Source organism: Corylus avellana, chromosome 10, assembly GCF_965113065.1.
Source record: "Corylus avellana chromosome 10, dhCorAvel1.hap1.2, whole genome shotgun sequence".
Lineage (NCBI taxonomy): Eukaryota > Viridiplantae > Streptophyta > Magnoliopsida > Fagales > Betulaceae > Corylus > Corylus avellana.
In genome coordinates, this window is record NC_142499.1 from 11,463,396 (window position 1) to 11,489,853 (window position 26,458).

Below are 26,458 nucleotides of genomic sequence, written 5' to 3' on the forward strand. Positions count from 1 at the left end.
CCCCCCGATCTTCACTAACGAAGTACAAATATTTTTGAAAGTTTGCAAGAGCCCCGATCGAGGCCGGAACACCTCAAATTTCTTCGTGCCTCCCGCCGACATGACCGCCTCGAAGCCCCGAACACGCTCGTAAAGTTTCGGCCAAATCTGACGAATTTGTACTTTCACAACTCGGACCGAAACCCTTGGCCGAGCGAAATGGTCAGATGCGAAGTTAAATTGTTTTCCCCGAAAATTTACGAGTTCGTGGAGAACTTCGTGACAATCATGTCGGCGGGTGGCACGGAGTAATTCGAGTTCGTTTGCCCCCCCGATCTTCAATAACGAAGTACAAATATTTTTGAAAGTTTGCAAGAGCCTCGATCACGGCCGGAACGCCTCGAATTTCTTCGTGCCTCTCGCCGACATGACCGCCTCGAAGCCCCGAACACGCTCGTAAAGTTTTGGCCAAATCTGACGAGTTTGTACTTTCACAACTCGGACCGAAACCCTAGGCCGAGCAAAATGGTCAGATGCGAAGTGAAATTGTTTTCCCCGAAAATTTACGAGTTCGTGGAGAACTTCGTGACAATCATGTCGGCGGGTGGCACGGAGTGATTCGAGTTCGTTTGCCCCCCCGATCTTCACTAACGAAGTACAAATATTTTTGAAAGTTTGCAAGAGCCTCGATCACGGCCGGAACGCCTCGAATTTCTTCGTCCCTCCCGCCGACATGACCGCCTCGAAGCCCCGAACATGCTCGTAAAGTCTCGGCCAAATCGGACGAGTTTGTAATTTCACCACTCGGACCGAAACCCCAGGTCGAGCAAAATGGTCAGATGCGAAGTGAAATTGCTTTCCCCGAAAATTTACGAGTTCGTGGAGAATTTCGTGACAATCATGTCGGCAGGTGGCACGGAGTGATTCGAGTTCGTTTGCTGCCCCCGATCCTCAATAACGAAGTACAAATATTTTTGAAAGTTTGCAAGAGCCCCGATCACGGCCAGAACGCCTCGAATTTCTTCGTGCCTCCCGCCGACATGACAGCCTCGAAGCCTCGGACACGCTCGTAAAGTTTCGGCCAAATCGGACGAGTTCGTAATTTCACAACTCGGACCGAATCTTTAGGTCGAGAAAAATGGTCAGATGCGGAGTGAAATTGTTTTCCCCGAAAATTTACGAGTTCGTGCAAAACTTCGTGACATTCATGTCGGCGGGTGGCACGGAGTAATTCGAGTTCGTTTCCCCCCCCGATCTTCAATAACGAAGTACAAATATTTTTGAAAGTTTGCAAGAGCCTCGATCACGGCCGGAACGCCTCGAATTTCTTCGTGCCTCTCGCCGACATGACCGCCTCGAAGCCCCGAACACGCTCGTAAAGTTTTGGCCAAATCTGACGAGTTTGTACTTTCACAACTCGGACCGAAACCCTAGGCCGAGCAAAATGGTCAGATGCGAAGTGAAATTGTTTTCCCCGAAAATTTACGAGTTCGTGGAGAACTTCGTGACAATCATGTCGGCGGGTGGCACGGAGTGATTCGAGTTCGTTTGCCCCCCCGATCTTCACTAACGAAGTACAAATATTTTTGAAAGTTTGCAAGAGCCTCGATCACGGCCGGAACGCCTCGAATTTCTTCGTCCCTCCCGCCGACATGACCGCCTCGAAGCCCCGAACATGCTCGTAAAGTCTCGGCCAAATCGGACGAGTTTGTAATTTCACCACTCGGACCGAAACCCCAGGTCGAGCAAAATGGTCAGATGCGAAGTGAAATTGCTTTCCCCGAAAATTTACGAGTTCGTGGAGAATTTCGTGACAATCATGTCGGCAGGTGGCACGGAGTGATTCGAGTTCGTTTGCTGCCCCCGATCCTCAATAACGAAGTACAAATATTTTTGAAAGTTTGCAAGAGCCCCGATCACAGCCAGAACGCCTCGAATTTCTTCGTGCCTCCCGCCGACATGACAGCCTCGAAGCCTCGGACACGCTCGTAAAGTTTCGGCCAAATCGGACGAGTTCGTAATTTCACAACTCGGACCGAATCTTTAGGTCGAGAAAAATGGTCAGATGCGGAGTGAAATTGTTTTCCCCGAAAATTTACGAGTTCGTGCAAAACTTCGTGACATTCATGTCGGCGGGTGGCACGGAGTAATTCGAGTTCGTTTGCCCCCCCGATCTTCAATAACGAAGTACAAATATTTTTGAAAGTTTGCAAGAGCCTCGATCACGGCCGGAACGCCTCGAATTTCTTCGTGCCTCTCGCCGACATGACCGCCTCGAAGCCCCGAACACGCGCGTAAAGTTTTGGCCAAATCTGACGAGTTTGTACTTTCACAACTCGGACCGAAACCCTAGGCCGAGCAAAATGGTCAGATGCGAAGTGAAATTGTTTTCCCCGAAAATTTACGAGTTCGTGGAGAACTTCGTGACAATCATGTCGGCGGGTGGCACGGAGTGATTCGAGTTCGTTTGCCCCCCCGATCTTCACTAACGAAGTACAAATATTTTTGAAAGTTTGCAAGAGCCTCGATCACGGCCGGAACGCCTCGAATTTCTTCGTCCCTCCCGCCGACATGACCGCCTCGAAGCCCCGAACATGCTCGTAAAGTCTCGGCCAAATCGGACGAGTTTGTAATTTCACCACTCGGACCGAAACCCCAGGTCGAGCAAAATGGTCAGATGCGAAGTGAAATTGCTTTCCCCGAAAATTTACGAGTTCGTGGAGAATTTCGTAACAATCATGTCGGCAGGTGGCACGGAGTGATTCGAGTTCGTTTGCTGCCCCCGATCCTCAATAACGAAGTACAAATATTTTTGAAAGTTTGCAAGAGCCCCGATCACGGCCAGAACGCCTCGAATTTCTTCGTGCCTCCCGCCGACATGACAGCCTCGAAGCCTCGGACACGCTCGTAAAGTTTCGGCCAAATCGGACGAGTTCGTAATTTCACAACTCGGACCGAATCTTTAGGTCGAGAAAAATGGTCAGATGCGGAGTGAAATTGTTTTCCCCGAAAATTTAAGAGTTCGTGCAAAACTTCGTGACATTCATGTCGGCGGGTGGCACGGAGTGATTCGAGTTCGTTTGCCCCCCCGATCTTCACTAACGAAGTACAAATTTTTTTGAAAGTTTGCAAGAGCCCCGATCACGGCCGGAACGCCTCAAATTTCTTCGTGCCTCCCGCCGACAAGACCGCCTCGAAGCCCCGAACACGCTCGCCAAGTTTTGGCCAAATCGGACGAGTTCGTAATTTCACAACTCGGACCGAAACCTTAGGCCGAGAAAAATGGTCAGATACGAAGTGAAATTATTTTCGCCGAAAATTTACGAGTTCGTGCAGAACTTCGTGACAATCATGTCGGCGGGTGGCACGGAGTGATTCGAGTTCGTTTGCCCCCCCCCCCCCCGATCTTAATTAACGAAGTACAAATTTTTCTGAAAGTTTGCAAGAGCCCCGATCACGGCCGGAACGCCTCGAATTTCTTCGTCCCTCCCGCCGACATGACCGCCTCGAAGCCCCGAACATGCTCGTAAAGTCTCGGCCAAATCGGACGAGTTTGTAATTTCACCACTCGGACCGAAACCCCAGGTCGAGCAAAATGGTCAGATGCGAAGTGAAATTGCTTTCCCCGAAAATTTACGAGTTCGTGGAGAATTTCGTGACAATCATGTCGGCAGGTGGCACGGAGTGATTCGAGTTCGTTTGCTGCCCCCGATCCTCAATAACGAAGTACAGATATTTTTGAAAGTTTGCAAGAGCCCCGATCACGGCCGGAACGCCTCGAATTTCTTCGTGCCTCCCGCCGACATGACAGCCCCGAAGCCTCGGACACGCTCGTAAAGTTTCGGCCAAATCGGACGAGTTCGTAATTTCACAACTCGGACCGAATCTTTAGGTCGAGAAAAATGGTCAGATGCGGAGTGAAATTGTTTTCCCCGAAAATTTACGAGTTCGTGCAAAACTTCGTGACAATCATGTCGGCGATTGGCACGGAGTGATTCGAGTTCGTTTGCCCTCCCCCGATCTTAATTAACGAAGTACAAATTTTTCTGAAAGTTTGCAAGTGCCCCGATCACGGCCGGAACGCCTCGAATTTCTTCGTGCCTCCCGCCGACATGACCGCCTCGAAGCCCCGAACACGCTCGTAAAGTTTCGGCCAAATCTGACGAATTTGTACTTTCACAACTCGGACCGAAACCCTTGGCCGAGCGAAATGGTCAGATGCGAAGTGAAATTGTTTTCCCCGAAAATTTACGAGTTCGTGGAGAACTTCGTGACAATCATGTCGGCGGGTGGCACGGAGTAATTCGAGTTCGTTTGCCCCCCCGATCTTCAATAACGAAGTACAAATATTTTTGAAAGTTTGCAAGAGCCCCGATCACGGCCGGAACGCCTCGAATTTCTTCGTGCCTCTCGCCGACATGACCGCCTCGAAGCCCCGAACACGCTCGTAAAGTTTCGGCCAAATCTGACGAGTTTGTGCTTTCACAACTCGGACCGAAACCCTAGGCCGAGCAAAATGGTCAGATGCGAAGTGAAATTGTTTTCCCCGAAAATTTACGAGTTCGTGGAGAACTTCGTGACAATCATGTCGGCGGGTGGCACGGAGTAATTCGAGTTCGTTTGCCCCCCCGATCTTCAATAACGAAGTACAAATATTTTTGAAAGTTTGCAAGAGCCCCGATCACGGCCGGAACGCCTCGAATTTCTTCGTGCCTCCCGCCGACATGACCGCCTCGAATAATGTATCCAGGTCCAAGTCACCTCCATGTGCAATAATGTATCCAGGTCCAAGTCACCTCCAAGTGCAATAAGACACTCTCCCAAGGCTTCTTCAATATTCGGTTCATTAATTGTCTTCTCCATTATCTCCTCAATCAAGCATGTGCTTCTAACCTCCTCATACTCAAATGGCTGCCTGCTGCTATGAAAGATGTTCAGCAACACTGTCATATACCCAAAAGATATCTTCATGACACTTGTTCTATAGTTGATTAGGGCATTAGCTGTTGTTAAAATGGGACGCCTTAATATGATTGGAACTTGAATCTCCGCATTTACCGTCGGTTCTGTATCTAAGACGATGAAGTCCACAAAGTAGTAGAACTTATCAACTTTGATCAAAACGTCTTCAATGATTCCCCTTGGGACCTTCATAGAATTGTCAGCCTAAAGTGTAATTGAAGTAGATTTCTGCTCTCCCAATCCCTGTTGAACATATATTGAATATGGCAAGAGATTTACACTAGCCCCCAAATCCAATAGAGCTTTTTCAATTCGGTTGTCACCAATCTTGCAAGCAATGGTAGGATATCTAAGGTCCTTATATTTGACAAGCATCTTGTATTGTAAAATAGAGCTGACGTGCTTAGTCAAGAAAGCTTTCTTGGTGACATTCGTCTTCCTCTTGATGGGACCAAATCCTTCAGAAATTTAGCAAAAAAAGGCACTTGCTGGATGGCATCTAGGAATGGAATGTTGATCTGCACTTGCTTGAACACTTCCAAAATGTCATCGAACTTTGAGCTTTTCTTTGGCGCCATCAGTCTTTCTGGATACGCAGCTTTGGGAACATACTTTCTAAAGGGATTCTCGGCAATTCGAATTGCAGTGTTTGATTCAACATCTCCTGCAAGCTTGTTCTGGCTTTCCTCTTCTTTTTCAGCCTCAGTGGCCCCTTCAGGCATGGCCACTTGATTATCCACTTGTTTTCAGCCTCAGAGTGATGATGGCTTACACATTTTCCTGACCATGAGTAGAGGCGGAGGAACTCCCAATAACAAATTGCCCTTTTGGGTTAGGCACAGATTGACTTGGGAACTTTCCTCTTTCTCTTTCCCCCACTTGATTGGCTAGCTGGCCAACTTGTCCTTCTACCTTGATCATGGCTTGCTTAAGTTCTTGTATATCTCTACTATTGCCCATGGTGGAGTTCTTCAGTTCTTGTATGGCTTAGGAGTTGGAATTCTTGAGCTCTTGTATAGCTTGATTATTGCTAATGTTAGTATTCTTCAACTCTTGCACGATTGCTTTCAATGTGTCATCCAATGATGACTGTGGTGCAAGCTGTGGCACTTGTGTAGTGGACTGATAAGCAGCCAGTTGAGCTTGGTGAGATGGCCAGAACTAATTCTGAGCTTGAGTGGAGGTACCTCCCTGGTTCAATGGCTTATTCTGCTTCAAGGGCTTAGAAACAAGAATAAAAAATTGTTGACAAATCAAATCCTAATTATAACTAGTAGAAAGACTGAACTAATTTAGAAAAACTTGATTTCAAAAATTTAACTATTCCCCAGCAAGGGCGCCAAAAACTTGTTGTACAAATTATATTAACTCACAAGTGCACGAATCAATTGTAGTTAATGGATTGCAAGTGCGAGGTCGATCCCACAGAGAATTGTATTCTTGAAAATAAATTTATGTCTAAATCAATTGAACCCTAACCTAGTTTCAAATTTTTTAGTGATTATAGTTTGAATGAAAAATCAAAAGCAAAAGCAATTTAAAGTAATTGTAATCTAATGACAAAGCACTAGGGTTTAGGAATCCGTACTCACAAATTCATAGCACATAGTTCCATGATCTATAATCTTTCCCAAAGTTCTCACATGTAAATCTTAGGTTTGTTTTACTAATTCTTCGAAGAATTAATCAAAACATCCCATGTATCCATTCATAACCCAAATCACAAAAGAAATCCAATATTTAATTAAATCATCAACTGTATCTATAAATCACAAGAAAATATCCAATTTTTATCAAAACATCAATTGTATCCAAACAATAAATCACAGGGGAAATCCAATTTTTAACAAAGAAAACCAAGCAATCAATTGCATTGAATAATCTAAAATCATCAAGTGTATCCTTGAATCATAAAAGATATCCAAGAATTATTCAATCCAATTATTAGAAGTAACACAATAGGGCAATTAAATCATTAAATTGGGAAATACTACATACATGGAACAAAGTGCTAATCATAAGTGGGGCTTCATCTTCAACCTTAGTTGAAGGCTTAGCCTCTCATGGTGTTGAAAGACAAAACAAGATTGATTGGATTCATAATAAAAAATTGAGTACTTACAAATATGAAATCACAAAGTTGAGATCCAAAAGGTAGGAAACCCTATAACTCTCTTCTCTCTCCTCTGAAATCTCAAAATTCGCAGCCTCCCTAAACTAATCTGAGAATTATCAATTTATATGCCAAAAACTAGGATTTATGAGTTGAATTAGAATAAAACTTGCTGCCAGATCGGACAAGTGTGCTCAATCGCACACTTGGTGGGCTCGAGCGCACTCAAGCATCAATTCCTCTTTGCGGCGCAAGCATGCACACGCGATGGGCTTTGAACTGGGTACATCTGCGCTCAATCGTGGGGTGCTAGGCTCAAGCGTAGTATACTGTGCTCGATCGTAGGTCCATTGGCAGCTTCTCCAAAGTGTGCAACTTTTACATAAATCACGCAGTTTTCCCATAGCAACCTAAAAAACATTAAACACACAAAACTAACCCAGAACATCAGATAATAACACAGCTGAAGAATTAACAAAAGTAAATTAAAGGGTCCAAATATGCATATTTGGCACACATCACCTACAAAGCTCCAAGGATACGGATGATACTAGACGCCTAGGGTTGGACGAAAATGGTGGTGGATCACCGTCCTGCGGTCAAGGAGTGTTGTGCAAAAATCTACCTAAATTAATAGGTAAATAATTGTACGTTTTACCTGCAAGTGCACAAGGTCAACATGGTAGTATAGAGTGCAAGTACATGATCATTCCCATGAGGATTGCTGAATTTATGTTTAAAAATAAATTCCTTAAGCAAAAACAAAATAAAGATTGATTGTTGATGTGATGATAACAAAGGGTAGGGCTTTGATATCCACCACTAATTATGTTAAACTAGTATATCAATATGCCAATGCTTTGATCAAGTTATGCATATTTAATGTTTGCCAACCTAAGGGTTAAACCCTAACTCCTTAAGCTATTGATTTCCCTAAGCAACGAATTAGCCACTTGGTCCATGCTCTAATTCTTTTCTTTCCTAAAGGATTTAGCATGTCTATACTAAGTTGTTCTTTAGAAAAGCATATGTTCTAAGGAAATCGACAAACACACAAGGCCTAGGGCATGGACACATACTCCCAGTTCCCTATGTTGATTAACCCAAGAATCGCGGTGTGGATTCTTTTGTTACTTAAGTTAAACCCAGGACTCGGCCATCCAAATTGATCTAACTAACAAGTCCATACCACATGCACATGTTGATCAGGCATACACATATGAGGAATTCATGCAAGTAGGTATTAATCAAGTTAAATAGCACAACATGATCATCACAAGGCGCCAATATTGAAATATTAATTTAACATAACTAGGGCTTCAATCTAGCCCTACTAAATAAATTAGCTACACATAGAGTTGATGTTAAACATCTTCATAAAATAAAAGAAAAGAAAAGAAAGAATAAACCCGAGACTTAACTTGAGAGCTCCTCTTCTTCTCCCTTCTCCAAGCCTACCTATTCTAAAGGCTTAGGAGTCTATTTATAGGCTTTAGAAGTCCTTGGAAAAGTAGTAAACCCTAGGGTTTTCGCAGGGTTTCAGTCTTATTACAATTTGGAGTTTCAAAAACCCTAATATGGAAATAGAGACATTGTAGCCGCCACTTGGAATGCCTCCGGCGCACGGGTGCGCTCGATCGCAGCCCATGTGCGATCGATGCCTCTTTTGCCTGCACTCGATCGCTCCTGGCCTGGCTCGTGCAGCATCTCCTCTGGTATTGCGCTCGATCGTAGGTACCCTACGATTGATCGCAGTACCAGGGAGCTCCAATTTTCCCATATTCTCTTTTTTGAGCCTAAATACCCAGTTTTACTTCACTTTCTTCCAAAAGCCTGTAAAAACATCAAAAACACAAAAATGAAGTAAAATGACCTAATTAACCAAAACCAAAGGATTAAAACATGTAAGATAAGGGCTGAAAATATGAATATTTTAGCGCTTATCAAGGAGCTGGTCCATGAGTTCTACGCCAACATTCACATGAGGTACGGCAACTCTTTTCACACTTGGCTCAAGGGCAAGCCGATTATAGTGACCCCCACTCTCATCAGCTACATCACCGGGGCACCACAAGTGTGCTACCCAGGGTACCCTTACCGAGTTGACGGCCTTCCCACTTGTGCTCAGTTGGTATAGCGTTTCACCAACGGGGTGTCCTCACTAGATGGAAATGGAGGGAGAAGGAGGTTTCCAGTTGAGTGACCTCAAGGGCGACGACGACCGGTGCATCTATCGCATCGTGGTCAGTTGAATATTTTTGGTAGTGAGCCTCACATCCATCACCATAGAGCGAGCTCGCTACCTTTATGTACTTTTGACCGAGACCCCCATCGATTTCGGCTCCTTGGTCACGACAACGATGATGGGAGTACAGTTAGCGCATCAAATCACTACCCTGCCGTATGGAGCCTTAGTTGCCCGGATCGCCGAGCATGCCGGAGTGTCTACTAGAGGTCTGAAGGAGCTACTGCCATCCAACAGAATTATAGCCTTGCGATTCCTCAATGCAGGTAGCACTCATCTCCGAAAGGCTAAGCAGGACTAGAGACCACCATGACCACCGAGGGTGGCCCGAGGAGCATCCTTGTCTACCAGTCAAGGTGAGCATCTTAACCGTATGGAGAGCACGCTCCGAGCGGTGCAGCAGTCCCTTCAAGAGTTACACACTGCATGAGCAGAGGACCACGCTACTCTCATACAACTTCGAGACAAATTTATGGGATCCCTTGACGTCAAAGACTACGGCATCCACAGTCCAAGCATCAACCGGGGGAGAGGGGGGGAGCCCCAGTGCGAGGGGCACACCTGATCGAGGATCTGCCGAGCCCAGCTCTAGGAGACGATCTCGCTCACATAAGACATTTTGTTTGTAATTGTCACCTTCTTTGTGGCTGTTTTTGTAAGTCCACCGTGGTGGTGGCAATTTTGTATGTCTTGGTTACACTATAAGTCCACCTTGGTGGTGGCAATTTTTATGCACTATGGATGACTATTTTACTATGCTTATTTATATATGCAATTGTTTCTCTTACTTCTGCAGATTTAATTATGCATGTCAAATACCGTGTGTTTCATTTTAAAACTTTAAATTGTTTTTTTTTTTTTTTTGAAAACCCTCTCTACCAGAAGGATCTGGTTTATAACTAACACCAAATTTTGAGGACGAAATTCTTATAAGGAAGAGAGAGTGTAATACCTCAATAAAAACATTAGTTTTTATTAAGAGATTTTCTACAAGGAATGGTTAAGACCCGGTTTCATAACAAAGGACCTAAGCCCATACCTATAACCTAAAACTCCTTAGGCGTTTTGAAGCACAAACCCGAGCTTAACCCTTTTTGATTGAACGTACGCTAGGGTTACCGGATGTAGGCTCCTATTTTTAGTAGAGGACTTACACAGGGGGACCATCGTACCTACGCTTGAAAATAGTACAAGGACGTACGATGGGGGACCATCGGACATACGCTACTTTTTGGAAAACCATTGAATAATACCTATACGTATGATGCCCCCTTTGGACCGTTGAGTAAATAGTACCGAACGTATGCCCCAATAGTAGCGGATGTCCGCTACTTTTCAAAGTAGTTGGTAGCACCCTCAGCTTTTCTGGCCTATAAATACCTAACCCCCCCATCGCCCTTTAAACATATTTCTCGCCTCCAGGCCCTCTGAAACCACTTGAGTAAATATCTTTGTGAGTTTTGTGATTTGAGAAGAAATGAAGCATTTGTGTGCGGACTTGCCAATTTCCAAGGTAACCCCTTGCCCGTTATATGCTTTCACTGTTGTTTTTATTGCATTCTTAAATGTTGTGAGTTTTCAAAAGATGATATGTTAAGCTCTTTACTCTTTTCCTTACAAAACAAGCAATGTTTTCAAAATAGTTTTGAAAGCTTCTTTGATTCCTTGTATAGCATGATGTTGAGTTCTATTGCATTGCATGTGTTTATGCCTTAGCCTAGAAGGGGATATAGTAGCCTATAGATTTTATAGAAGCCTTAAAACATAGTTTGGCGCTTTAGACGGATGGCCTAACTCACTGATCGGACGTACGCCCTCGAGCCCGGTCGTACTGTGAGAAAGCCTGGCATAGGCCCTTAAGCCCCACTCGTGTGTATTTTAGAGCCTAGCAATCCTTTTGTTAGATAAAGCTTAGTATTTTACTTGTAAGAGTCCTCTAGAATTGTGCATAACGACGTGTCGTATCACGTTATAGCAAGATTTAGTGATGTCGAAGGATTCAAGCGAGCATACCAGGTAGGTAAACACTTACAAATCTTTCTCCTTAAAATAGTGGGATATGTCAGTTCAATGACCATGAGTATGATATGAGCATGCCTATATTTTGTAACTACTTGGTAACTGCTTTATTAGCTGATTAATAAGTTGCATCATATGACATGGTACACCGGTACATGCAATATAGTGGTCATGGGCTTACTATATAAACTTCTTTCTATGGTCAAATGTGTGTGTTGACAATATAGGCCATGGATCTAATGGTTGTTTCGTGGCCAGCCCAACCTTAATGGGCTGTCACTACAGAATGAATACCATTAGCAGTGTGGGCCACTCGAGGTCGGACTCGGTCATGCCGCTAGTGTTATGTACGATAGCGTACAATGGCTAGTGCACCGGCATTGTGTTATAGGTCCCTCAGGACATTGCCAACCCTATTGAGAAGGGGTAATATCTCAGGTAGATCATACATGAGAGTCCTAACCTATAAAAGTATTATTCTTTCTGCAATAAAATACTTAGGCAACTGCCACCAGTAGTACACCGTTCTTTTATTAACCAAAATACTATTTTATGGTGTATACCAAAGATAGCACCTTCTTTTGAAAGATTACTAAAACTGCATGTTTGACTCATATCATACATAATTGTGAGGTTTACTTACTAAGTTGTTAGACTTGCGCTGTTATTACCTTTCTAGGAAATCTGTTGCTAGAACCCAAGGGTGGTACGGCTGGCACTACAGACTTGTTTTAAAGGTTATCGGGTTTATTTGTTATTAGTCACTCCATGCCTTTGATTTCGAGGAATATACTTGTCCTGTGATGATTTAATAGTTTCTCAGATTTTATTTCACCTTCCTATGCATTAACTCTGATAATGCTTAGAGAGGCGATTTCTCATTTAGCCACAAGTTGGTTTAACTGGGGTAATTGTGAGTAACCCTGCCAAATTAGCCAAGGCTAATTTTGGGGGCGTTACACTGATAGGAACGACATCGACCACACTTATGACCGCACCAAACTTCAGGGTTTACAAGGCCCAGCGTAGGTATTAGGCCTTCTACAAAGGGCAAAAGATTATAGTTGAGAGAGGAATCGACGTGGCTAATGTAGCCAAAGAGCTCCACCGGTATAGACGTACACCCAGGGGTGGACAGACATGGTGGTGGATCATCGTCCCGTAGGCAAGGAGCTAGTCCACAAGTTCTAGGCCAATATCAACATGAGGTGTGGCGACTCTTTTCATACTTGGCTCAAAGGCACGTTGATCATAGTGACCCCCACCCTCATCAGCCACATCACCTGGGCTCCATGAATGTGTGACCTTGAATATCCATGGCTAGTCGATGGCCTTCCCACCTGTGCTCAGCGGGTTGAGCATTTCACCGATGGGCGTCCCCATCAGATGGAAATGGAGGGAGAAGGAGGTTTTCGGATTAGTGGCCTCAAGAGCGACAACGACCAGTGCATATACCGTATCATGGTCAGTCGAATATTTCCGGTAGGCCTCACATCCATCACTATTGAGCAAGCTCACTGCCTTTATGCGCTTCTGACAGAGACCTCCATTGATTTTAGCTCCTTGGTCACAACGACGATGATGAGAGTATGGTTAGCGGATCAGATCACCGCCCTACCGTATGGAGCCTTAGTCACCCAAATCGCCGAGCATGCTGGAGTATCCACTAGGGGCATGAAGGAGCTACCTCCATCCAAGGGGCCCATAACCTCACGATTCCTCAACGCGAGCAACATTCACCTTTTAGAAGCTGAGCCAGAGTAGAGGCCACCACGGCTCCCGAGAGTAGCCCGAGCTGATAGGGCATCTTCGTATGCGGGCCAAGATGAGCGTGTGAGTCGTATGGAGGAGACACTTCAAGAGGTGCAGTGATCTCTCCAGGAGCTACATGCAGCACAAGCAGAGGATCACGCCATTCTTGTCCAGCTGCAAAACCACTTGATGGGATCCCTAGATGTCAGGGACTACGGCATCAACAGTTTGAGTATCAATCGGTGGAGAGGGAAGCCCGAGTGCGAGAGGTACACCAGGTCGAGGATCTGCATAGCCTAGCCCTAGGAGACGATCTCGTACTTAGAGCAATCTTGCATTGTCTTTTCTTTTTGAAAGTCCATTGCGGTGGTCGCAATTTTGTATGTTTTGGCTACATTATAAGTCCACCATGGTGGTGGCAATTTTGATGTATGTTGACTTATTATGCTTCTCATTATTCTTGGGCGTAATGTATGACTTGCGTTGCTATGCTTGGTAATGGCAATTTGTATGCGGATATTTCTTCTTCCCTTTCTTGGATTTAATTATGTATGCCGATCTTTTCAAAACCATATGTTCCTTATCAATTGTTTTCTTCTATCAAAACTTTTAATTTTTTTTGAAAACCCTCTCTACCAGAAGAATCTTGTTTATTACTGAAACCAAATTTTGAGAACGAAATTCTTATAAGCAGGTGTAATGCCCCGATAAAAACGATTGTTTTTATTAAAAGATTTTCTACAAAGAACGGTTAAGGTATTTAAGAAAATTCCAGTACGCTAGGGTTGCCGAACGTATGCCCTTGCCTCTAGTACTGGACGTACGATGGGGGACCACTGGACGTACACCTCTAACTTATAGTAAGGACGTAGGATGGGGGACCACCGTATGTACGCTACTTTTCGGTTGACCACTGGTTAATGGCTGTATGTATGATGCACCCATTGGATCGTTGAATAAACAGTACCAAACGTACGCCCCAATAGTATCGGATGTCCGCTACTTTTCAGAATAGTTGGTAGGGCCCTCAACTTTTCTGGCCTATAAATACCAACCCCCACCACCCCATTTGAAACCATCATTCTGCCCCCAGGCTCTCTAAAATCACTTGTGTGAGTGTCTTGTGAGTTTTGTGATTCGGGAGAGAGAAAGAAGAAAACTTGTGCTCTTGCCTTTTTCCAAGGTAATCCCTTGCCTATTCTTATCCTCTTGTCGGCATCATCATTGCCTTTCTACATGTCCTGAGCACCATGTTAAAGTTCTTGTATATTTTCTTACAAAATCAATAAATGTTTCTAAAGACTTTTAAAAGTTTCTTTGATTCCTGGTATTGTATGATGTTGAGTTTTCTTACAATGCATGTGTTTATTTAATAGCTTAGGAGGAAATATGAAAGCCTATAGGTTTTATAGAAACCATAAAACCCCCTTAGGAGCTTTTGGTCGAAATGTGATAAGTGCCAAACATTGCATATTTAAACCCATTTATTTACATTAGTTAATCCTTTAGTTGTGTCGTTATTTAATATTTTGTGTTAGTTTTGTGTTTTTAGTGTTTTGTAGGTCATTAAAGAAAAACTACAGCTTTAAAGGGAAAAATGAAAAGTTTGGAAGAAAGCATACTTTGAGAAGACCTAGATGATGTTGTTAAGATCAATAGAATCCAAGAAAAAGGTTAAATTGGATTAAAGATAAGATTGGATTAAAGATAGATTGGATAAGATTTCGGATCGGATTCAAATTCAGATTTTGTATACGTCTCAGTATTTTGATTATAACTTTCTGCTCAAATATTGGATTAAAGTGACTCAAGCGGCATTGGAAAGCTAACTCAAAATACTACAATTCATTGTGAAATATAATTTTTCTAATTCGGACGGTTACTATGCCAAAATCGCCTCGCAATTAAAGGATACAAATCTGGACGAATCCTATTCCGATTTCAGACTTCTATTTTGACTATGAGACAAACCTTCGAATTATCTAGGTTTAATAAGGTTTTTAGGACTTTCCTAAGCCTATAAATAGACCTCTTTGCATTCAAGAAAAGATACAATCCCAGAAAGCAAAATTCTTTTGTTTAGTTTTTCTTTAGGTTTAGGTTTAGGTTTAGATTTTATTTTTATGTGGAGCTAAATTCCCAACTAAGGTTGGGGATGAAGCCTCACCGATGAAGAACAACATCACTTTTATGTAAGTTTTTATTATTCTGATTTTATTGGGTTTTATATTTCAATTGTTTTACTTCTAACCAATTGTATGGAGTGATTCTTTGATATCTCTTGTGATTCAAGGATACATGTGATTATTTGAGATAATTTCATATGATTGATTGCTTGGCTTTTAACTCATAAAAATTGGATATCCCTTGTGATTTGTTCTACGGATACATCTGGTGTTTCAATTGAATTTGGATTCCTTTTGTGATTTGGTCAATGAATGGATACATGGGATGGTTTTGATTAATTATTTGAAGCATAGTAAATCATATCTAAGATTTTAATTGTGAGAACTTCAGATTAATATTGATAAACATGGAAGTATGTTGTTATGATTCGGTGAGTGTGAATTCTCAAACCTTAGTCTTTTATCTCTTAGTTTATTTTAATTAGTTTATGTTTGTCTTTTAATTTCAAAATCAAATACAAAATCAAAAACCTTTTGGAACTAGATTAGGATTTAATTAGTTTAGATTTAAATTGCTCTTTCAAAAATACAATTCTTTGTGGGTTCGACCTCGCACTTGCAATCTATTAAACTACAAACGATTCGTGCACTTGCGAGTATTAAAATTTGCACAACAAGTTTTTGGCGCCGTTGCCGAAGAATTGTTCAATTTTTTAAACCAATTTATGTTTAAATTAGTTTTATTCTTCTACTAGTTATAATTAGGATTTTATTTTTCTGCAATTTGTTTTGTTTTATTCGTGCTACTAATAAAAAAAAAAAAGATTTTCTTGTTGTTTTTTGTTTTGTTTGGCTTGTTTTACAGTTCTGCCGCAGCCCTTCCATACATCAGCGCGATCAAGCGCACTCATAGCAAAGGCATCAGTTCCGTAGATCTTTGCCAAAAATTTATTTTTGGTCCTTTTTGTGAGTTTTTAAATTTTATTTTTAATTTTTAATTTTTTTTATTTGTGTTAGTTTTTTTTTGTTTTAGTTTATTTTATTTAAAAATTAAAAAATTAAAAAAAAAAAAAAAAAAAAAAAAGATGGTTAATGTTTTATGTGGGATATTTGCATGCTAAAAAGTGAGGGGGAAGCATGAATTTTCATTTCAATGATTTTAATGCCTCTCTTAGTTATAGGACACCAGCTCCTACCAACTGCTCTCAAAATTTTTTCCCACATAAACCATGTTCATACTGCTCCAATCCTTATCATAATTATAGTGATTGTCCATCATGGGGACAAGCTTCTAATTTTCCATATGGAGCAAATGAACACCAGTTTCTCCAGTCCAGGATTTGATTCAAATTCCAATTATAATAACCTGGACTGGAGCAACCAATCTAATTTCTCATGGTCAGCTCAAGCTACAGGAAATTATGCTCACCATTGAGCTCAAAGATGAACTGCGTCAATTCAATCAAGAGCTCAAAGATGAACTGTGTCAATTCAATCAAGAGCTTAAAGATGAACTGCGTCAATTCAATCAAGAGCTCAAAGATGCCAATACTCATGCTACTGCAAGGATGGAAGAATGGATTGGCCAGAGTGAGAATGAACATCCATCTGAACATCAACTTGAGCCAATGACTCAATATTGGGACAATGAGAGCATAGAGGATAACAATGAGGAAGAGGAGCTTCAAAGTCAGCTGATGACTGAAAGGCACTACATGTTTGATGAGGATGATGCAGAAAATTCTTATCATGAGCATGCCCAAGTCATCATCACACTTGAGAGTGAGGAAATTGCGGATAACAAAGAGGAGGAAGAGAAAGATGAGCAAGTTGAGCACCATGAGAACAATGAGCCACCAAAAGATCCTGATTTACCCAGTGACATGGAAGTGAGTACTGAAGCTCTTGCCTGCATCACTGTCCCTCTTGAGACAGATCAAGAGCCCAAAGCTTCGTCGCCTGAATGTCTCAAAGAGCCATCTTATGTCCAGATACTCAAGGACTTGTGCACACAAACACACAAATCTAGGAACCACTTTCCTAAGAAGATCCTTCGAAGCAAGAAATTCTACATAAGATGGCAAAATATCCTTCTAGAGGGGTATGAAGTTTTGAAGCAGAAGGGGTGGAAGGGATTGGTTGGACATCCGCATGATAGGGGGAAGCGCTGTAAAGTTTTCTCCTCTAGTTTATTTTCTGCACTTCACTCCAAAAATTCTTTCTTTCCTTTTTCATTACATGTTAATTTTATTTGTTTTTGTTTCTGACAGCAATTAATCTTTTGATGTTTTGTTTCTATGAAAAAAAATATTGCTGTTAGTTTTTGTTGACAGGTGTTTTGGTGTTTAAGTTTGGGGGACGCCCTAGCCTTTTTCACACCTTGAGATTTCCTTACTTCTGGTAATGTATTTCTATACTACACATTGAGGGCAATGTGTAATTCGTTTGGGGGTATGGAAAAACACTTTGTTTATTTATATTTGTCATTTTGTGTTAAAAATTTTGAAAAATAAGAAAAAAATTGTGCTATGTTGTTGTCAAGTTTGAGTTAAACTGTAATTGTGATTTGCATTTCATTAACTTGCTTAAAGGGTTGAACACATCATTATGTCATTAGGAGTCTGAGTCCTTCGACTTATTTTTGGGTAAAAGAGATTTCACTTGTTTTGAGATAAATTTTTATGAGCACATTAGCATGTTTTCTGTGAGGTATGATGTTTGAGCTTAGGATTGTTCTCTTTGAGATTTGTTAGATGACCTATTGATGAATAACCATTGGCTTGCAAGATATAAAAAAATAAATAAATAAATAAGAGAAGGAAGAAGAAAAGAAAAATCATGTTGAGTTTTTCGCTAAGTAACCGGACCTCTTGCCTCATTAAGCATTGAGTGTTGGTGTCAAAAGGTGTGAAATTCAGTATTGATTTAAGATATGGCTAGTCTGGCTTCGTAGCCTTTTTGACTTAAGTTACTAAGCCCTTAGGGATGTTCTACATCTAGTGTCCTAAAGCCACCTGGCTTGGGAGTCATTGGCCTAACACTTGTTACATGGGTCAATTAGAAAGCTTAAAGGAGTTAGACATTGCAAAGCCTGTAAAAAAAAAAAATTGCATATCTTGCCTTGGTTGTTTCATTTGATAGAGATTTTTACAAATTTTATGGAACTTGTCTTGAGTTTAAACTGAAAGCTTCATGATTGTATGCTAATTACACTTTACACATTTCAGAACACATGAGATCTAAATTGTCCATTTATGAGTGATTTGATTTTGAATTTCCTTTTGACTGTTATGATGGTGTTTGTTTTTTTAAGTTTGCTCATGAATAAGAACCATGGTTTATGTGAAACTTCTTTTTTGTTAACAACATAGTGCTACAATGTTTGTGGGTATCATTCCTGTTAAGCCCTCACGAGACTTCACTCGTCCACTAGGGATGCTTAGGGGTTTAAAAGGCTTGTTGCATATGCTAAATGCAATTGTTTCTCCCACGAAAGAGGATTTATGTTTTGTTTTATTTTGTTTTCATTTTGTTTTGCTAAGGGACAAGCAAAATGTAAGTTTGGGGGTGTTTGATAAGTGCCAAATATTGCATATTTGGACCCCTTTATTTACATTAGTTAATCCTTTAGCTGTGTCGTTATTTAATATTTTGTGTTAGTTTTGTGTTTTTAGTGTTTTGTAGGTCATTAAAGAAAAACTACAGCTTTAAAGGGAAAAATGCAAAGTTTGGAAGAAAGCATACTTTGAGAAGACCTAGATGATGTGGTTAAGATCAACAGAATCCAAGAAAAAGGTTAAATTGGATTAAAGATCAGATTGGATTAAAGATAGATTGGATAAGATTTCGGATTGGATTCAAATTCAGATTTTGTATACGTCTCAGTATTTTGATTATAACTTTCTGCTCAAATATTGGATTGAAGTGATTCAAGCGGCATTGGAAAGTTAACTCAAAATACTACAATTCATTGTGAAATAGAATTTTTCTAATTCGGACGGTTACTATGCCAAAATCGCCTCGCAATTAAAGGATACAAATCTGGACGAATCCTATTTCGATTTCAGACTTTTATTTTGACTGTGAGACAGACCTTCGAATTATCTAGGTTTAATAAGGTTTTTAAAACTTTCCTAAGCCTATAAATAGACCTCTTCTCTTTGCATTCAAGAAAAGATACAATCCTAGAGAGCAAAATTCTTTTGTTTAGTTTTTCTTTATGTTTAGGTTTAGGTTTAGATTTTATTTTTATGTGGAGCTAAATTCCCAACTAAGGTTGGGGATGAAGCCTCACCGATGAAGAACAACATCACTTTTATGTAAGTTTTTATTATTCTGATTTTATGGGGTTTTATATTTCAATTGTTTTACTTCTAACCAATTGTATGGAGTGATTCTTTGATATCTCTTGTGATTCAAGGATATATGTGATGTTTTGAAATAATTTCATATGATTGATTGCTTGGCTTTTAACTCATAAAAACTGGATATCCCTTGTGATTTGTTCTACGGATACATCTGGTGTTTCAATTGAATTTGGATTCCTTTTGTGATTTTGTCAATGAATGGATACATGGAATGGTTTTGATTAATTGTTTGAAGCATAGTAAATCATATCTAAGATTTTAATTGTGAGAACTTCAGATTAATATTGATAAATATGGAAGTATGTTGTTATGATTCGGTGAGTGTGAATTCCCAAACCTTAGTCTTTTATCTCTTAGTTTATTTTAATTAGTTTATGTTTGTCTTTTAATTTCAAAATCAAATACAAAATCAAAAACCTTTTGGAACTAGATTAGGATTTAATTAGTTTAGATTTAAATTACTCTTTCAAAAATACAATTCTTTGTGGGTTCGACCTCGCACTTGCAATCTATTAAACTACAAACGATTTGTGCACTTGCGAGTATTAAAATTTGCACAACAAAATGCCTACTCACTGACCGGATGTACGCTCTCGAGCTCGAACGTATGGTCAGGAGGTCAGACATCCGCCTTAGCCCCATTTGTGCAACTTAGGCCCTACAAACCCTTTACATTAGGATAACCAAGTATCTTACTCGTAAGGGTCCTCTAATACTATGTATGACGGTGTGTTATATTCCATTATAGCAGGATTTAGCAATGTCGAAGGATTCAAGCGAGCGTGCTAGGTAAGTAAACACTTATGAACCTTTTTTTCTTAAAAACGTGGAATATGTCAGTTGACTGACCACGAGTATGATATGAGCATGTTTACATTTCATAATTACTTGGTAACTGCATTATAAACTGATTAATAAGATGCACCATATGATATGGTACATCGGTATGTGCAGTATAATGGTCATGGGCTTACTATATAGCCTGCATTCTATGGTCAAATGAGTGTGTTATATGGGCCTTGTATTCAATGGTTGTTCCGTGGCCGGCGCAGCCTTAATGGGCGCTCACTACAGGACGAACATCACTAGCGGTGTGGGCCACCCGAGGTCAAACTTGGTCGTGCCGATAATGTTATGTACAATAGTGTATAATGGTCGAGGCACCAGCATTGTATTACAGGTCGTTCGGGATAGTGCCAACTCTGCTGAGAAGAGGTAATATCTCGGGTAGACCATATATGAGAGTTATGACCTATAAAAGCATTATTCTTTCTACATTAAAATACTTAGGTGATTCCCGCCGTAGTACACTACACTTTGAAAACTAAAATACTATTTTATAGTGTATTAACGGAGACAACACCTCATTTGAATGCTTACTAAAATTGCATGTTTATTTATGCTTAACTAGTCTCATATCATGCATAATTGTGAGGTTTACTTACTAAGTCACTTACGCTATTATTACCTTTCTAGGAAATCTGTTACTAGAATCCCAAAAGTGGCACGACTACCACAACAGACTTTGCTTTAATGGTTAACAGATTTGTTAGTTGCTCCATGTCTTAATTTCAAGGAATATACTTATAGTTTTACTTAGATTTATATCACCTTTCCATGCATTCACTCTGATAATGCTTAGAGGAGCGATTCCTCATTTAGCCACAAGTTGGTTTAACTGGGGTAATTGCCAGTAACCCTGCCAGGTTACGCAAGACTAATTTTGGGGACGTTACACACTACCCATTCAAGCTCGGCTTGTTTACACCCTTATATGGATGTGATATATGTTGGAGTAATGCTATAAGTAGAATTTTGGGAAAACTTTATTTAATCCCATTGAATTTTCACCGCTTTTACAATCATTTTTTTAATTTTAAAACTCTCAATTTAGTGTGTTTAACTTTAAAATGTTTGTGCCATCCGTATAGTTAGGATTTGAAGTTAAATAAAATGAAATATAAGGGAAATGTTCCTTCTACTAATTAAAAAATTTATTAAAAAAACATAAAATCCATGACTTAACCATGGGTTAGCCCAGCAACAAATTATTTATATTTTTAAATAGGAATAATTTGACGTTATGTATTCGGATTTTACAGAATAATGAAACATACATATGTTTTCTTTTTGGAGGGGGGAGAAGAGGATCATCTTCGGTCCAAAATGGACTAAGATGAACTGGTTGATGGCTAGGATCTTTCTAGAGAGATCCTGAGGTCATCAGTCAGACACGTGACGCATTAAAAATAGTAATAATAATTAATTAATTTACTTTTAAAAATAAATAAATAATAAAATAATAAAAAATTTAAAATAAATATTAAAAAAGTAAGGGTGGCTAGCCACCCTATTTTGGCCACAGGGGGTGGTTGGCCACCATATATTGGGATATGGGGTGCCTTCGGTCATTCCCATGGGCCGGTTGGGGGTGGCCGAAGCCACCCCCATGGCCCTTGGGTGTGGATCGGTCACCCCCAAGGGCCAAACTCATTATTTGAAAAAAATTGGTTTGGCCCTTGGGGTGGCCAATCCACCCTCAAGGCCCATGGGGGTAGCTTTGGCGACCGCTAACGGTGTTGGGGGTGGCCGAAGCCACCCCCATGGCCCTTGGGGGTGGCCGAACCACCCCCAAGGACCAAACCAATTTTTGTTTTCCTTTTTTCTTTTTGGCCCTTGGGAGTGTCGGACCACACCCAAGGGCCCCTTGGGGCCGGTTGGGGATGGCCGAAGCCACCCCATGACCCCCAAGGGCCAATTTTTTTTTTTTTTTTTTAATTTTTTAATTTTTTGTTTTTGTTTTTATTTTTTATTTTTTTATATGGCCATTGGGGGTGGCTGGACTACTCCAAGGGCCACCGTTTGGCCACTCCTTGGGAACGGTCGGGAGTGGCTGAAGCAATCCTCATGACCCTTGGAAGTGAATCGGCCACCACCAAATGGTGGTTGGGGCCCATGACCCTCAAGTCACCCCAACCCTCGGGCCAAACAGTGGCCCATATCCAAAATCCAAAAATATATATATATATATATATATATATATATATTATTACATTATTTTATTTTTTATTTATTTTTAAAACATTAAATAATAAAACGGCGGATCGGGGGTGGGTCTTTAAGGTATTCGCGTTATCGCCCAACCCCAAATCCTCCCCAAATGCCTTATAGTTGACACTCTTACCCCCAGCAGCCAATCGACGAAATTCTCCAACCAAGCCAAATGGAGTCGAGCATCCTGGAATCGATTGGCCTGGAGATCATTGGCGTGATGTCCCCAGTCTCAATCTGCATGTTCCTGGTGGTCCTCATCGTCTACTCCCTCTCTCCCGATAACCCCTTCTTCTCCTCTTCCTCTTCCGCCGCTCCCATCCGCACCGCAGCCAACCTTGTCTACCTTGAGACCCCCTCCGACTCCGCCGCCCAAAAGCTCGAAGGAGCTCTCTTAAACGCCTTAGTGTTCGTCATCCTCATCGCCCTCGTCACCTTCCTCCTCGTCGTCCTCTACTACTACAACTTCACCAATTTCTTGAAGAACTACATGCGCTTCTCTGCCTTCTTCGTGCTCGCCACCATGGGCGGATCCATCTTCCTCTCCATAATTCAGCATTTCTCCATACCTGTCGATTCCATCACTTGCTTCTTGTTGCTTTTCAACTTCACGGTCGTGGGTGTGTTGTCTGTCTTCTCTGGTGGGATACCCATTTTCTTGAGGCAGGCGTATATGGTGTCGTTGGGGATAATCGTGGCAGCTTGGTTCACGAAATTGCCCGAATGGACCACTTGGGTTTTGCTGGTGGCGTTGGCTGTGTATGATTTGGCGGCGGTCTTGGCTCCTGGAGGGCCACTGAAGCTGTTGGTGGAATTGGCATCGACTCGGGATGAGGAATTGCCGGCGTTGGTCTACGAGGCTCGGCCGACAGTGTCGATGAATACGGAAAATAGGGGGTCTAGTTTGGGGCTCTTGGTTGGTGGGGTTTCAGATTCTGGGTCGGTCGAGCTGCAGGAGGTTGAGCGTGCCAACGTGAATCGAAATGAGGGCGAAAATCGCAGTAATTCCGAGTATGCTACTGGTGAGGTTGCTGAGTACGGTAGAGATGAAGGGGAGAGTTCCCCATTGGTGGGTCATTCGCGGGAGAGGCATTCGTCGAGCGGTGGATCGTCGGAGTATTCGACTGTAGTTGTTTCGTCTGATCGAGCACGGAATGGAGAGCCGGAGGTTGTTGTTGATGAGGAGATGTCTCCGCTTGTTGAGATGAGGGGATTGGGGAATGATAGAGAGCGGACAAGAAGGGATAATGAAGAGGTGACGAGTAGAGGTATTAAACTTGGCCTAGGAGACTTTGTTTTCTATAGCGTTCTTGTGGGTAGAGCTGCTATGTATGATCTTATGACAGTATATGCTTGTTACCTTGCGATTATTTCGGGACTTGGGTGCACTCTTATTTTGTTGTCGGTGTGCCATCGAGCTCTGCCTGCCTTGCCTATTTCGATTGCATTGGGTGTTGTTTTTTACTTCTTGACTCGGTTGTTGATGGAACCTTTCGTCGTTGGGACAGCAACAAATTTGATGATGTTTTGATTCTCCAGTTTCGACAGATCAATTAAATGTTCGTGAAATATTGATGTTTTCATAGGCTTGAGATTTGTATACAAGGTGAAAGGTATTACTCCATGAATTCTCTCCTTGGTGATTAGTAATGCTCTCATGATCCAACCTCTGGATCGGATAGTGCAGCAACATTTGGAACCATATGGTAATGAGTTGGAATGCAAGTTGACTGGCCTTGGGGGTCTTGCTTTATAAATTATACAACATTTTGTCATAGCAAGGTAGATGTCTTCCTTAATTAGCTTCTATTTTTTATTTTTGGTAACCGAGGTATGTAGGAAGCTACTCTATAACCATATAATTATCCATTCTAACTGATATGTTCTTCATCCAATCAAATTTTCACAATGTTTATTATGATGGTTGTTTATTTTAACTTTTTTCAGTGATTATATTATTATGGTTTAGTGAATGGACATTTAATTCTTTAATAAAAGATGTTTTCAGTCAGGCTATCAAGTCGCTAACCTACCATAGAGATAGATAGACTCCCAGCTAGCCAGTCTCCTAACGAGGCAAATACCATTATGTATGGCCAAGCCAGCCAAAATTCTTTCATGCTTATGGTTCATATTGCTCTTTGAATATGTGTGGTACCAGAGGTCTAAAGCAGTATCTTGTCAGTTTTTTAGTTTGAAAGTTTTCTGTTGCTCAAACTAATATTGTGTGGAGTGGGTTGCATAAACAATAGCAATATATATGAGTTGATAAGAATTGTTTGTTTGTTTTTTTTTTTTTCTTTTTTTTTTTTTCTTTTGGGAAGAGAAGGGTGGGGGATTTCTAAGGCATTTTCCTACATGCTGACTTCTGGGATGGGGTTCAAACTTGCAGAGAGTAGCCATTCCTGCAATATCGCTGGGATATTCGAGAAGCGAATCCTGCAAAAAAGGTTGCCTTCACTTCGTAAAATTTTTGGAGTACTCTGATGCCTTACAATCTTGTTCTCTTGTTGTGTTTGCTGGTTATCTTAGCCTTGTCTTATCTTTTGAAACCCCCTCCCCGCTGCCACACCAGGCCCTGGTGTTGGGATGTGCTTAAAAAGGATATCATGGCTGTTTTTTCTGACTTCCATGTTCATGGTAAGTTCGAAAAAAGTATTAATGCTACCTTTTTATCCCTAATTCCGAAGGTCTCTGGGGCCTCGGATCTTAAAGAGTTTTGCCCTATCAGTCTTGTGAGCGGGATCTACAAGATTATCTCTAAGGTCTTGGCCAATAGATTGAGGAAGGTTATGGATAGTATTATCTCCAAACCTCAAAATGCTTTCGTTAAAGGTAGACAAATTTTGGACTCAATGCTCATTGCCAATGAATGCTTGGATAGTCGCCTTAAGTCTGGGGATCCTGGGCTGCTTTGTAAACTGGACATTGAGAAGGCCTACGACCATGTTAATTGGGATTTTTTGCTGTATCTTTTAAGGAGATGTGGGTTTGGGCAGAAATGGTGCTCGTGGATCAACTTTTGTATCTCTTTGGCTTCGTTTTCGGCGTTGATCAATGGTTCGCCTGCTGGTTTTTTCCATCGCTCTAGAGGGATTAGGCAAGGTGATCCTCTCTCCCCGTTCCTTTTTGTCATTGTGATGGAGGCCTTTAGTAGAATGGTCAATGCTAGTATCAATCATGGCCTCTTCTCCGGGTTCTCTGTGGGGAATAGAGGGGATGAGCAAGTTCACATCTCTCACTTACTATTCGCTGATGATACGCTGGTTTTTTGTGGGGCCTCTCAGAATCTGGTTCAAGCCATTGCTGATTTGCTTATTTGTTTTGAAGTTGTCTCTGGCCTTACTGTTAACTTGGCTAAATCGGTGGTGGTGCCAGTTGGTGTTGTGGAGAATGCTGGTGCTTTGGCCGAGGTCTTGGGGTGTGATATTGGTTCCCTGCCTCTTTTGTATTTGGGTCTCCCGTTGGGTTCTCGGTTTAAAGCTAAGTCTAGCTGGAATGGGGTGGTGGAGAAGACTATTCGCACTCTCCCTAGCTGGAAAAGAATGTACCTTTCCAAGGGTGGTAGGATTGCTCTCATCAAAAGCACCTTATCTAATTTTCCTACCTATCTCTTGTCTCTTTTTCCTATTCCTGCTTCGGTTGCTAAGCGCATTGAGTCGATCCAATGTGGTTTTCTTTGGGGTGGTATGGGAGATGAATTCAAGCATCATCTTGCTAATTGACCCAAAGTCTGCTCTCCTATCAGAGAAGAGGGTTTAGGCATTCGAAATTTCAAAATGTTCAATCGTGCGTTGATTGGGAAATGGCTGTGGCGCTTCGCTGACGAGTCTGGGGTTTGGTG

The 26,458-nt window shown here is 41.5% G+C and overlaps 1 protein-coding gene across 1 annotated transcript; it reads left to right on the top strand.

The window, feature by feature from the left end:
• The first annotated feature begins 22,665 nt into the window (after nt 1–22,665).
• Nucleotides 22,666–24,532, top strand: LOC132191587 (Presenilin-1). Its single transcript, XM_059606676.2, has one exon. The coding sequence runs from the start codon at nt 22,787–22,789 to the stop codon at nt 24,143–24,145; it is 1,359 nt and encodes a 452-aa protein (XP_059462659.1). The 5' UTR covers nt 22,666–22,786; the 3' UTR covers nt 24,146–24,532.
• Nucleotides 24,533–26,458: the final 1,926 nt, after the last annotated feature.